The sequence below is a fragment of the Panthera uncia genome (assembly GCF_023721935.1).
Source record: "Panthera uncia isolate 11264 chromosome A1 unlocalized genomic scaffold, Puncia_PCG_1.0 HiC_scaffold_17, whole genome shotgun sequence".
Taxonomy (NCBI): domain Eukaryota; kingdom Metazoa; phylum Chordata; class Mammalia; order Carnivora; family Felidae; genus Panthera; species Panthera uncia.
The window spans coordinates 52,900,429-52,915,021 of record NW_026057577.1 but is presented as its reverse complement, the minus strand read 5'-3'; the positions used below and the strand labels follow the sequence as shown (position 1 = coordinate 52,915,021).

At 34.3% G+C, this 14,593-nt stretch overlaps 1 protein-coding gene across 1 annotated transcript in view; it reads right to left on the bottom strand.

Annotated features, from left to right (window-relative positions):
* FCHO2 (FCH and mu domain containing endocytic adaptor 2) overlaps positions 1-14,593 on the bottom strand; it is a 139,590-nt gene that overhangs the window by 32,114 nt on the left and 92,883 nt on the right. Inside the window, exons 13-18 of the mRNA XM_049649622.1 lie at positions 8,789-8,846; positions 8,334-8,509; positions 6,820-6,831; positions 6,325-6,349; positions 4,617-4,659; positions 1,400-1,494 (exon numbers count right to left, since the gene is read on the bottom strand). Of these exons, the coding sequence (XP_049505579.1) occupies positions 1,400-1,494; positions 4,617-4,659; positions 6,325-6,349; positions 6,820-6,831; positions 8,334-8,509; positions 8,789-8,846 (409 nt within the window). The remainder of the gene's footprint in view (positions 1-1,399; positions 1,495-4,616; positions 4,660-6,324; positions 6,350-6,819; positions 6,832-8,333; positions 8,510-8,788; positions 8,847-14,593) is intronic.

Sequence of the window (14,593 nt, the reverse complement as noted above, 5' to 3'; positions counted from 1 at the left end):
GCCAGGTCACGATCTCGCGGTCCGTGAGTTCGAGCCCCGCGTCGGGCTCTGGGCTGATGGCTCGGAGCCTGGAGCCTGTTTCTGATTCTGTGTCTCCCTCTCTCTCTGCCCCTCCCCCGTTCATGCTCTGTCTCTCTCTGTCCCAAAAATAAAAAAAAAAAAAAAAAAAAAAAATTGGTTTATAAATAATCTAATTTTAAATACTAGTGTTTATTTCATTAGTAGTAAAATGGTTCAGCATGGATTATTGTTTAGTTAATATGTCAGAGTGCAATGAACAAAGAGTTTCTAATTATAAGATCCAGATTTGATCAGATGCCAATTTATATGCTCTTACAGAAGTTCCTGATCGTCTTCGAGCTTTACGTTTTTTCATCTACAAAATAGGGACAATAAAATGGACTTCATGGAGCAGTTAATGAACTTAAATAGACGATATGCAGCTCCTAGCAGAGCAACATGATAGGAACTCAGTCAATTCAAGTTCTCTCCAACCATTCTACCACTCTCCTAACCTCAAATACTGAATGGCATTTCTGAAATCCCAGAGAAGGCAGAAGATCAACTTAAAGTGGATTTTGTTTTATTTTTTTGCTTTGAACAAGCAGTGGTTTTATTCAACAAGCATTTGGATGCTTGCTTTGATTGTTGGCTAATCGGATTTTATATTTTGAAGAAAAGAGAAACAACACATTCTTGTCAAAACACCAACTAAAAAGCATTCATCAAGTTCTTTTATATATTGCTTGGGAAGCACTAACACCTTTCTGGAAAGCAGTTTGGCAATAAATATCAATGGGTATATCTTGGGATTCAAACGTTGTACTGATAAATTATAAGGATATTATGAAACATGTACACAAAATGTGTTCTATTCATGGATTTTCACAACACTAGAAAATTGGATGCAATTCAAATGTCCAATAAAAAAGGACTGGTTACATTAATGCACATTCATGCAGTGGAATTATCTATAAACATGTTGTGGGGTGCCTGAATGGCTCCGTGGTTGGAACATGCAAGTCTTAATCTTGGGGTTGTGGGTTTGAGCCCCATGCTGGAAGCAGAGATTACTTAAGAAAATAAAATATTGGGAAAAAAAATTACTTGGGCACAGATAAGGGAATGATGCATAGAAATAAATACATGAATGAAAAAAAAAAAAAAACTGGTTTGATGTATTTTTGTTTAAGCCATAGGGTCTTTCAGCTAAGTTAAGAGAACCAGTACAAAATCACTTTTACCTGACAATATGCGAGGACAAGTTAAAAATATTTTTGATTGTTAAGAACAACACACAAGTAATGAACAAATCAATTAGGAAAAAAGAAACTAATGCATTCCTCACTTTAAATATATATATATATATATATACACATATATATTTATATACATTTACCTGATGATGACGACGAAGTTAGTGAAGTAGAAGAAGATGAATCAAGAGATGGTCCAAACAGGGGATCCCAAGCAAGTAAATCGCTGGTCCCCTTCCTACCATAACATTTAAAAAACAGATTTAATTAAGGAATATTTTATTAGTATAAAATCTAGTCACTTATTTTTATATCACAGAATTGGAATAGCTAAATATATATGATTTAAAAGTTGGGCATTCTACCAATGGAATATGTGAGGAAAGTTTAAATTAAAATTTTATATTAATAAATAATTCGTTAACTGCTATAAGCAGACCCTCCAATAACATTATGTGAAATCGCTAGGGTGGAATAGAGAAGATTAATTCCCATCAATCACACCTTGTTATACTCTAGCAATCTTTGGGGTTCTAAGAACAGAAATCATTTCAGCTTTACAAGAAAAGCAATAAAAGGGTCTAAAACAGCTGCCTAAGGACAGAAAGGTACTTAATTAATCCTACAATAGTGTCCTAGCCCCAAGTCATGGATAGAAAATTTCTTTAAGTGATAGGAAATCAGGTACAAATTTTGTAAGGTCATATTTAAGTACTTTTTAAAAAATCTTTAGGGGAGCCTGGGTGGCTCAGTCGCTTAAGCATCCAACTCTTGATTTTGGTTCAGGTCATGACCTCATGGTTTGGTTCCTGAGTTCAAGTCCTGCATTGAGCTCTGAGATGACAGCGCAGATTTCTTTCTCTCCCTTCCATCCCCAAAAATAATTTTAAAAAATATCTGTTTATCCTTTTCTTTCATCTTTGAAATTGTCAAGTACAGAAATAAGCCCAACAGCTTACTTGATATAACCCTGATATAACCTTCAAAGGCCTGATTATTATAGTAGATCATGCAAGGGCAGGACTTCTCCCTGGGCAATCCACAACCTGGGTCACTGAGGCAGTCTAGTGAAATGTTTGGGTCTCAGGTCTTTTTATGAAAGGTAACCAAGACTATGGACAAAAGCATCAAGAACACCAAAATTCAAGTTTCAAAAAAGTCAATATGCTGCATAACCAAAGATTTCCCTCTACTGACCCCTTGGAATCCACTGGACTAGTTACTCTCAAGATTGAACTTGCAGCTCTTTACTTTATTTTTTTTTTAATTTTTTTAATTTAAAAAAAAAATTTTTTTTTTTAACGTTTATTTATTTTTGAGACAGAGAGAGACAGAGCATGAACGGGGGAGGGGCAGAGAGAGGGAGACACAGAATCGGAAGCAGGCTCCAGGCTCTGAGCCATCAGCCCAGAGCCCGACGCGGGGCTCGAACCCACGGACCGCGAGATCGTGACCTGAGCTGAAGTCGGACGCTTAACCGACTGAGCCACCCAGGCGCCCCGCAGCTCTTTGATAAAAACTTTTAAATCAATGTTTCTTTTTTTTCATTTTAGTCATACACCTTTTAAGATGTCTCATCTCTAAGATCCTATAGTACCTGAACTTTGCCACTACCTCTTTTTTAAAATTTTTCTTTCCAGCTTTACAGAGATATGACTGACAAGTAAAAATTATATATAAGATGTAAAAAAAAAAAATTAATCCCATTAAAACAGTATTTTAACGTATCAAACAGCCATTAATTTTTAACATTATGTTCTCACATCTTAGAAAACAGGCTCATTACAATAAAAATGGTACAGTTATCTATAAGCACATATCTAGTACCTCAACACGCACTTACATGGAAGCATACTACACATTGTATTTAAAACCTAGGATCACAACTGCATAAATTACTGAAAACAACATTTTAAAACACTTAACTTTACCTTTTAAAATGATAAATGAATACCAGCACTGTGCTCAATTAATGCCTAACTTTAAAAGTATTAAATAATTTTAAATTCTCCATTTAATGAAGACTACTTTCACTTACACAAAAGAAAAAAAACATTAAAAGAATATATTCTTACTGACAGATAAAGAAATGAAAAAAAAAAAAACACATGAAAGAAACACCGGCTTAAAGTATTTTTTCCTTTTTAAAAAGAGCTAGTGGGGCGCCTGGGTGGCTCAGTCGGTTAAGCAGCTGACTTCGGCTCAGGTCATGATCTCACGGTCCGTGAGTTCGAGCCTGGCGTCGGGCTCTGTGCTGACAGCTCAGAGCCTGGAGCCTGTTTCAGATTCTGTGTCTCCCTCTCTCTGACCCTCCCCGTTCATGCTCTGTCTCTGTCTCAAAAATAAATAAACGTTAAAAAAAAAAAAAAAATTTAAAAAGAGCTAGCAACATGGTTTCTAGCCCTCTCCTTTTTTAACTTGAGACATCTTCTTGTTGAAGTTCATTAAAAGTGCAGTATATTTTACAGGGTTACAGCCAATAATTGAAGGAAAAAAACGAGAAAATTTCCATGAGAATAACTAGTTAAAATACAGACATATATGAACTTGGGACACTACCATTTATTTATTTATTTTTTTAATGTTTATTTATTTTTGAGACAGAAACAGAGCATAAACGGGGGAGGGTCAGAGAGAGAGGGAGACACAGAATCTGTAGCAGGCTCCAGGCTCCGAGCTGTCAGCACAGAGCCCGATGCGGGGCTCGAACTCACGGACCGTGAGATCATGACCCAAGCCAAAGTCAGCCGCTTAACCAACTGAGCCACCCAGGCGCCCCACTACCATTTATTTAGAAGTAGTAAAGCCACCAAGGCCAAATACAGTTAAATGGATTTTTTAAAAAATTATAAAAATAGTGTCAAGTGAGAAATAATTTAAAACAACCAGTAACCCCAAAGAACAATTCACAGCTTAGAGGATGATAAACAACACCGTACTCTAATTGAAACTGCAAAGATAGTAAAATTTTCTAGGGAAAAAGTATAAAAGAATGATATCTAAACACATTAAAGAGGGAAGGATGAATAGGTGGAGGGCACAGTTAAACTATTCTGTATGACACTATAATGTATGGAGACACACGTCCTTGCCCATTTGTCAAAACTCATAGGACATACAAGACCAAGAGTGAATCCTAATGTAAACCACAGACTTTGGGTGACAATGATGTGTCAGGGTAGGCTCAAAAATTTTAACAAATGTTTCATTCTAATGGGGGATTATGATAGTGAAGGAGGCTGGGTATATGTGGGAGCAGAGAATATACATGCAAAAACTGTATCCTCGCCTGAATTTTGCTATGAACCTAGAATTGCTCTAAATATAGTCTATTTAAAAATAAAAAAATGTGAAACTTACTCATTAGATCCAGCACATGGCTTCGATTTTGTTAGCTCTTCACCTAATTAAAATCAAAATATGAAACAATTCATAATCTGAGTAATAAAAAAATGGAAAGAGACACTAATATATCTCATTACTATGAACAATTTAAAAATTATGGAATTGATAACATAAATCGAATTTTTTTAATTATGAAGAAAAGGAAAATAAGCCTTTAGCAAGTTTTCTAACAGACTTAAGAATATCAAAATAATAACTGAACTTCTGCTATATCTTCATTTCTTTTAACACCTCTGGTAAGAAATTACTTCAGTCAACTAAACTGTCATATTCATGAAAATAAAATTGGTGTTCAGATGAAAAAAATATGGGCTAGAACTTTAAAAATTAGAACATATGTTCAAATACTTAAGTATTACTCAAAAATGATAAGTGATGAATCATGAAAGCATTTTTTCAAGCTGTAAGAATATTATTAATGATTATATTGACCAAAAGTAGTTAATTCTTGAAGGATGTCGTATCTCGAAAAATTAAAATTTTTATAGCACTCTAAAGCAACAGTCTTTATAAAATAGTCTGTTTTGCTCCCTTTTGCATTAGTAATGTGAACCATTTCATTAGCAACTATTATACAAAGGGAAAAGCATCCGTAATATGCAAAAGTCATGTTAGTTCATAAGCAAATTTCCCTGTACTTTGATGTCTTGAATCACCAACATGTAGTTGATGAATGCAAAATATATCAACATAGGTAACTGCAGCAAACTACAAGGAATACCACACTGTATATGATGCCATCATATCACATATCATGTCACATTGTCCCATCTGGCTCAATGTGGCCCTTTTTTGGCCTCAAAGTACTTACTGTGCTGTTCTCCTCCATGTTTCTACAATTTGCCCTTATCTCCATAACTCCATAAAAGGAGCCCACTTTTATCCTCATTTTCCCCACATCCCCTATCATCAAGCTACTCACCATTTTTTTTTTAAAGTAAAATCCTACTTTTAGTTTGATATAATGCATTTAATAGATCTTTTTCATTGTGCTAGAATTTTTAATAGGATTGATGTTATGGTTTTTATTAACCATTGTGTTTACAAATTGCATAACTTTTGAGTAGGATGCCTTAACTCCATTTTTCTCACCTTTGTTATTTTAATGCATGACTCTGCAGAAGATGTTAACAACCCCCTAAATTTTTTTAGTATAATTAAGTTACTATACTAAAAACCATGGAAGTAGGGTGGCTCCATAGCTCAGAGGTTAGAGCAATGGTCTTGTAAAAACCATGGAAGAGAAACTGCAATTGTGATAGGACAAATAAGTAAAGCTAAAGCTTACTCATTCTCATAGTCCCTTCTGGCTCATGAGGCTGAGTTATGTAGGTTACATTCTCAAACAGAAGCTACTATTTGGCTTTGTTGATTTCTGAAAAATGTTGTAGCCAAGTATTAAATTTAAAGGCATGTCTAAATGCTAAAATAAATAGTATACTTAAGTTGTCTCCTGTTTAAAGTAAGTATCCATCTAGTCTGTTGCTAACAGTCATGATGAGAACAAAGCATTTATTTCTATAACTATAACTATAACTATAGCTATAGCTATAACTATATATATATATATATATATATATATATATATGGCTACAATAAGCTCAGCAAATTGCCTGATAAATTTTAATAGATATAAAATAACCAATTTAAATGTCAAACTTACTAGATGAATTCCTATTCATCTGCACCTAAAAGAGAAAAGCAAAAACTAAAAGTTGTTAAACAAATAATTTAATTTGGTAATGAAATACTTCATAAAATTTTTTCTTAATATATTTTTTATTTTTTAAGTAGGCTCCACACCCAACTCAGGGCTTGAACTCACAATGCAGAGCAAGAGTTGCATGCTCTGGCTGAGCCAGCCAGGAGCCTACTTCATAAAATATTACTGGGAACCTAACTTTAAGTTGTTTTCGGTATATCTGCTCAACTGTAAACTACATAAAAATTGTTAAAAATGCAGTATTTTTTATAGTAAAAGATAATACATGTATCTTTAATACTCAAAAGTTTTAAAATATGAAAATGTTAGTGCCTACAGCAAGATACTTTGATCTGCAAATTTAAAAAACTTAACACAAGTATTCTGAAAATCAATGTTCGAACATTAAAATGATTTTTTAAGACCATAGGTAATAATATAAAATCTTGCACTTACTGGGCTGTGTCTCTAGTAGTACATGGAAAGAAAAAGAAAGACATAGTGTACATTTTAGAATTTAAAACAGCTTATTTTCTTGGTTTCATAATTTGTCTATTACCTTCTAAACCATACCTAAAAATCTATACACCTTAAAACACATGCAGAGCATTGTTTGGGGTAGGGGACATGAGCTAGATGAGCACACTGCTCAATAAAATATACTCAAAATATCCTCTTTTCAAACCCAACATTAACTATTAAACTGTTCTCATTATTATTTATTTTCTCAGTATGAAACTAGAATGTTCAGTTTTTTAAAAAATAGAAGAGAGAGAAAAGTACAAAGGAGAAAATTTAAAGCCACTAATGCTTTCACTAACAAGAGCAAGGTGCTTAACATTCTGGTATATATATTCCTCTAGGCTTTTGTTTTATTTATACATATTTTTAAAATTAGTTGTATTCTTATATAATAAAAATTTTTAGTCATTTCATAGCTTCCTACTTCATATATATATGTGTGTAGATATATACGTATGTGTATACATATATGTATATATGTGTAGATATATGTATACATATATATGTATATATGTGTACATATATATATCATAATTTAATTTGGGTGTTAATCTTAAGGTTAAATAGCAATGGGAGAATAAAACCTCACTTCAGAAATCAGTCTTTTTTATACAAAAAAATAAATTCTAAAAGTGCATGACTGAGAGAAAAAAACCTTTTTCCCAAATACAGACTTCTTAAAATATATAACAATATATAATAAAAAAATATGAAATGGGTAATACTTATTCTGTATTATCAAGGACAACAGGTTTAATATCAGTTATGATGAGCATGTACAGATAGACTAAACTGTCATCCTAAGACACGCTTTTTTCTCACTGTTTAACATTCCTGAATTTAGACTATGACATCAATGGAAAGATTAGTTATGGTGATTTTTTTCTCCTCCAAAAGCTGTTAAATATGGATCTTAGAATTGAGGAACTAACCATTATCACTAAGAATTCTTATATTTGCCTTTTTTAATAAAAAGTATGAAAAAACAAATATTGCAGTTGCAAAAGCATGCAGACACATAACTTAATGTTTAAATCCATTTTTACTGAATTCCTGTTCATATAAAGTTCATAAAATATGGATGAAAAACTTTAAAATTAGATGAGGAAAAGATTAATACTGCCAGTTCAAATTTCTGAAACATACAGACTGGAAAATAAAATAAATGGCAGAAATAGATTTTCTACATTTTTGTTTCCCAGTAAAACTTTCAAAAGGAAACAAAACTAAGCCAAACTCAAATTCATTTGCCTATATAAAAATCAGACACTGGAGACCTCAATAAAACTGATGACAAATTATAAAATATCTCCTTATCCAATATGCTTAATTAACTATTCCTAATGATATTTTATTATTCCTAAAATTAAGCAGATGCAAGTAGATAAGGTTAAAAAAAAATAAGGCTTCTACATGAAGAGTATGAACTTGCTCTTATTCTTACTTACAGATATTGCTGGGGACAGTGTGATATTTCCTATAGATACTTTTAATTCATCCAAGGAAGCCATTGTGTGATGTGAGTTATTTGGATGCACAGGTTTGATTTCTATCCGATACTTCTTTGGTTCTTCATCTTCAGAATCAGAATCACTAGATGAGTAGAAATGGTTCTCTTTGGTATGTGAGTATCAGTTAAAGAATTCGGTTCTTAAGTGATCTTAATGCATAACCAGTTTTCATACATTTACAAAAAGGAATATAAAACCTTTAAGAGATAAGGTAGACTTTCACAGAAACAGAACTACTAACTCATTAGTAAAAACATGTCAAACTATTATGGAGTCACATTTTATTATAATTAAAAATTTGAAGTTTTTATTAAACAACAGATCATTTTGTTATAACTGTCTACTTATATGCCAACACAATCCATAGGAATATCCAAATGATGAAAGGATATCATTCTGATTTGCTTCTGGTTTTATACTATAGCCTTCTTCATCTACATCAGGAATGTTCTATGGGAAGAAAAATAAAAACTGTAATCATGGATCCTACTACAGAAATACAAAAGATTAGCAAAATAGCTTCAACTATTATAGGGGCTATGTCATTTATCAAATACCAACAGGCTCATACAATAATTAAATGGAAAAGTTACATCTTTTTGGTTAAGTTAGCTTCAGATCACACTTTATGCTTCAGATATCTGAAAGAGAAAAGCACTATAAAATTAAGTAGGAGAAGCACTAAAAGGAAGAGAATAGGTGTTTGAGCAGCAACACCAACAGTTCTGTAGATAACCAAATTTTCATCCCAGTCTTCAAAGTGGAAATGAGAGATGATGAAATCAGAGGGCTGACAGTCTCAGTAAATGGAAATATTTATCAAAAATACAGAAAAAACAGAAATTAAAGATGACCAAGAAAATTAAAACTATACTAAAATAATCATCTTACCCATGAGCCAGGCAAAATTTCAAAAGCTTGAAAATACATTCTGTTGCCATAACTGTGGGAAAATGTACTCTTAGGCTTTGCTGGTATAAATAAAAAATAGTACAATCTCTAGAGAAAGAAATTTAGCATTATCTAACAAAAGTAGACACATATTTACTCTCCCACCCAGGAATTCAATTTCTAAGAATTTACCCTGAAGATACACCTCCAACAATTTAAAAATATGTATATAACAGATCAAAGATGATCTGTAACTCAGAACTGCTGGAGAGCATCTAATGTCCAAGCATAGTTGAATAAACTACAGTACACACAGAAAACAGAGTACTATATATCTATTAAAAAAATCAGAAGTTTCAGGGCGCCTGGGTGGCTCAGTTGGTTAAGCATCCGACTTCGGCTCAGGTCATGATCTCACAGTTCGTGAGTTCAAGCCCCGCGTCGGGCTCTGTGCTCACAGCTCGGAGCCTGGAGCCTGCTTCACATTCTGTGTCTCCCTCTCTCTCTGCCCCTTCCCTGCTCATGCTGTGTCTCTGTCTCAAAAATAAATTAACATTAAAAAAAAATTTTTTTTTTTTAAATAAAAATCAGAAGTTTCTATGAACTCATAGCGAAATGACTTCCAGGAAAAACTGCTAACTGAAAAAAGCATATAAAGGAACATATATATCTTTTAAGTAAGAAAGAAGGGAAATTTTAAGAACACAGATCTCTTCTTTATGGGGGAATAAAAGCCACTGGAAGGATCAATCAGAATATAATAAAGTTGGTTACCTACAAGGGAGGGTGATGAAGTAGAAGAGATAAAGGATGGAGGAACACTTCTCTAAGTATGCTATGTTAAGAGAATCCCATTTTTAAGAAATACACATTTAGGAAGTTAGGGATGAAGGACCATAATGTATAGAATTTATACTAAAATGATCAGAAAAAGAATTATATACACATACATAAACACATGTGTGTAGGGAGAATGCAAATAACTTCTAACTTACAAAAAATATACAAGAATAAAATAGTTCCAAAATAATTTTTATATGAAAAAAAAAAAGATCGCCAAGAAATGCCAGTTGGAACTGGACAGCCAATATTCTTGTACTGGTAAAGTTTACTATTCTTCGTCCATTCACTTGTTAAGGCTCAGCAAGAACAGTATGAAAGATGATCTCAGTCACAGCATAAGGTCAAGGAGAACAAAGAGCAGAATTAACATGGCTATAGCTTCCAAACTGAATAAAAAGCCTACTGTAGCCAGCAGTGAGTTAACAGACTGGATAAAATCTAGAAATGAAAAATCTAATACAGAGTGAAGAGTAGATTCTATACATTAAAAGATGAAAAGGGGTATGTGGGTGGCTCAGTATGTTAAGCATTGGACTCTCAATTTTTTTTTTTTTAATTTTTTTTTTCAACGTTTTTTATTTATTTTTGGGACAGAGAGAGACAGAGCATGAACGGGGGAGGGGCAGAGAGAGAGGGAGACACAGAATCGGAAACAGCCTCCAGGCTCCGAGCCATCAGCCCAGAGCCTGACGCGGGGCTCGAACTCACGGACCGCGAGATCGTGACCTGGCTGAAGTCGGACGCTTAACCGACTGCGCCACCCAGGCGCCCCCAGGACTCTCAATTTTGACTCGGGTCAAGATCTCACGGTTTGAGAGGGGGAGGCTCCAAGATATCAACATGGAGATTATCTCACTCCCTCTCTACCCCAACCCTGCTTGTGTGCTAGGGCCCTCTCTCTCTCCAATAAACATTAAAAGAAAATGATGACAAGTGATACACTTATAACCCCTAGAAATAGAGCACTTTCAGTTCTGCATATTGTTTGCTAATATGTAAATAATACTTTAAAATACTTTAAGCTTTACCAAATTGGATCCATTAGAAATCAGAAAGTTTTTATAAAATACTTTATTCTTATTCCCAGTACCCTAAAAACATACAGATATGTAATCTCCTAGAAGTTGTAAGAATTTGTTGATACCACTTTTAAATTTGTTTACAATACACTATACAGTATGATGTAATAATTTAAAATAATACTGAGCTGTTTTCTACAGGACTGAGTAAGCTGCTTCTGGACTGACCTCTTAAAGATTACAACTATAAATTATGGCTAGAGAAACTACCGGGGGGGCACCTGGGTGGCTCAGTTGAACATCCAACTCTTAGTTTTGGCTCAGATCGTGATCCCAGGGTTGTGGGATAGAGCCCCGCATCGGGTTTTGTGCTAAGCATGAAGCCTGCTTAAGATTCTCTCTCTCTCCTTCTGCCCCTCTCCCCAGTTTGTGCTCTCTAAAAAATTAATTAAAATTTAATTTAAAATTAATTTAAAAATTAAAAAAAAAACTATCTGAAGGTAGTGAAGAGTGAAAACAGAGCCATATGTTCAAAAACTTTATAAATAAATCATAATGCAGTTCTAAAAAAGGTTCAAATAACCCTCAGGGAAGGCAGGAAAAAGAAAACAAAATGAAAACCAAAGATAAAATGACACACATAAGACCTGTTATGTCAATAATTATGGTAAGCAGTCTCTATCAAAATAATACCAGCATTCTTCACAGAGCTAGAACAATACCAATATTTGTATGGAACCAGAAAAGACCCCATATAGCCAAAGCAATTCTGAAAAAGAATACCGAAGCTGGAGGCATCAAAATCCCAGACATCAAGATGTATTACAAAGCTGTAATCATGAAGACGGTATGGTACTGGCACAAAAACACTCAGATCAGTGTAGCAGAATAGACAACACAGAAATGGACCCACAAACGTATGGCCAACTAATCTCTGACAAAGCAGAAAAGAATAGCCCGTGGAATAAAGACAGTCTCTTCAGCAAATGGTGCTGGAAAAACTGGACAGCAACATGCAGAAGAATGAACCTGGACCACTTTCTTACACCAAACACAAAAATAAACTCAAAATGGATTAAAGACCTAAATGTTAGATGGGAAGCCATCAAAATCCTAGAGGAGAAAGCAGGCAAAAACCTATTTGACCTTGGCCACAGCAACTTGTTACTCAACACCTCTCCGGAGGCAAGGGAAACAAAAGCAAAAATAAACTACTGGGACCTCATCAAAATAAAAAGCTTCTGCACAGCGAAGGAAACAATCAGCAAAACTAAAAGGCAACCTGCGGAATGGGAGAAGATATTTGCAAACGACATATCAGATAAAGGGTTAGTATCCAAAGAACTTATCAAACTCAACACCCAAAAAAACAAACAGTCCAGTGAAGAAATCGGCAAAAGACATTAACAGGCACGTCTCCAAAGAAGACATCCAGATGGCGAACAGACACATGAAAAAATGCTCAAATCACTCGTCATCAGAGAAATACAAATGAAAACCACAATGAAATACCACCTTACTCCAGTCAGAACAGCTAAAATTACCGACTCAGGCAATGACAGATGTTGGTGAGGATGCAGAGAAAGAGGATCTCTTTTGCACTGCTGGTAGGAATGCAAACTGGTGCAGCCACTCTGGAAAACGGTATGGAGGTTCCTCAAAAAACTGAAAATAACCCTAGGACCCAGCAAATGCACTACTAGGTATATACCCAAGGGATACAAGTGTGCTGTTTTGAAGGGGCACATGCACCCCAATGTTTACAGCAGCACTATCAACAATAGCCAAAGTATGGAAAGAGCCCAAATGTCCATTGACGGATGAATGGATAAAGAAGATGTGGTGTGTATGTATGTAGGTATCTATGTACACACACACACACACACACACACACACAATGGAGTATTACTCAGCAATCAAAAAGAATGCAATCAAAAAGAATGAAATCTTGCTACTGGCAACTATGTGGATGGAACTAAAGGTATTATGCTAAGCAAAATTAGAGAAAGACAAATATCATATGACTGCACTCATATGAGGAATTTAAGATACAAACAGATAAACATAAGAGAAGGTAAGCAGAAATAATATAAAAACAGGGAGGGGAACAAAACATAAGAGAGTCTTAAATATAGAGAAGAGAGGGCTGCTGGAGGGGTTGTAGGAGGGGGGATGGGCTAAATAGGTAAGAGGCATTAAGGAATCTACTCCTGAAATCATTGTTGCAGTATATGCTAACTAACTTGGATGTGAATTTAAAAAATAAGTAAATAAATAAATAAATATAAACTGTCCAAAGATAACAAAAGACAGATTGGTAGAATGGATTAAAAAACATGACCTAACTATATGCTGTCTATAAGAAATTCACTTCATATATATAACACCATAGATGGGGGAAAGTAAAAAAAATAGAAAAAATATACCATATAAAAGTTAATTAAAAAAAAAAAAAGATGGGCAACTGAGTGGCTCAGTGGATTAAGCAACCAACTCTTGGTTTCGGCTCAGGTCATGATCTCACAGTTCATGAGTTCAAGCCCACGTTGGGCTCTAAACTGAAAGTGTGGAGTCAGCTTGGAATTCTCCCTCACCTCTCTGCCCCTTCCCTAGCTCATGCACACTCTCTCTTAAAATAAATAAACTTTAAAATAAAAAAATTAGGGCAGAATGACTGTCTTCTTGTTAGATAAAACCAGACTTCAGAAAGAAAATTACCAAGGTCAGAGGGGACATTGTGTCCATAGAAAAACCTGTACATGATTGTTCAAAGCACTTTTCTCTAATAGCCAAAAACTGGAAACAACTAAAGGTCCTATGATAGGTGAATGGTTAAAACAAATTTTAGTGCATCTATACCATGGAATACTACTATTTAACAAAATAGTACTTTTGTTACTATTAAATACTACTATTTAACAAAATAGTACTTTTGTTACTATTTAACAAAAAGGAATAAACTATTCATACATGCAAGAACCTGGGTGGAACTCAAGAGAATTGTGCTGAATAAAAAAAAAAAAAAATCTGAAAAGGTTATGGTAGGATTCCAACTTAAATAACATTCTTGAATTGACAGAATTATAGAAATGGAGAAAAGATTATTGGTTGCCAGAGGCTAAGGAGGGTGGTGATAGAAGAAAAGTGGCTGTAAAAGGGCAATCTGCACAAAAGACCAAAAGATCCTTGTGGTCATGGAAATGCTCAGACTGCATTAATGTCATCATCCCAGTCATGATACTGTATTTCTGCAAGAAGTTATGAGGAGAAAACAGGTGAAAGGCACACGGGACTGCTCTGTACTATCTTTGCAACTTGCTGTAAATTAATTCTTTCAAAATAAATTAGGATTCTCAGTATATTAGATATTCAATGTTGAAACTATTCATAGAAACTCGGGATTGAGAAAAATTTAGACATTACCTGTTTACAATCTTTGTTCAT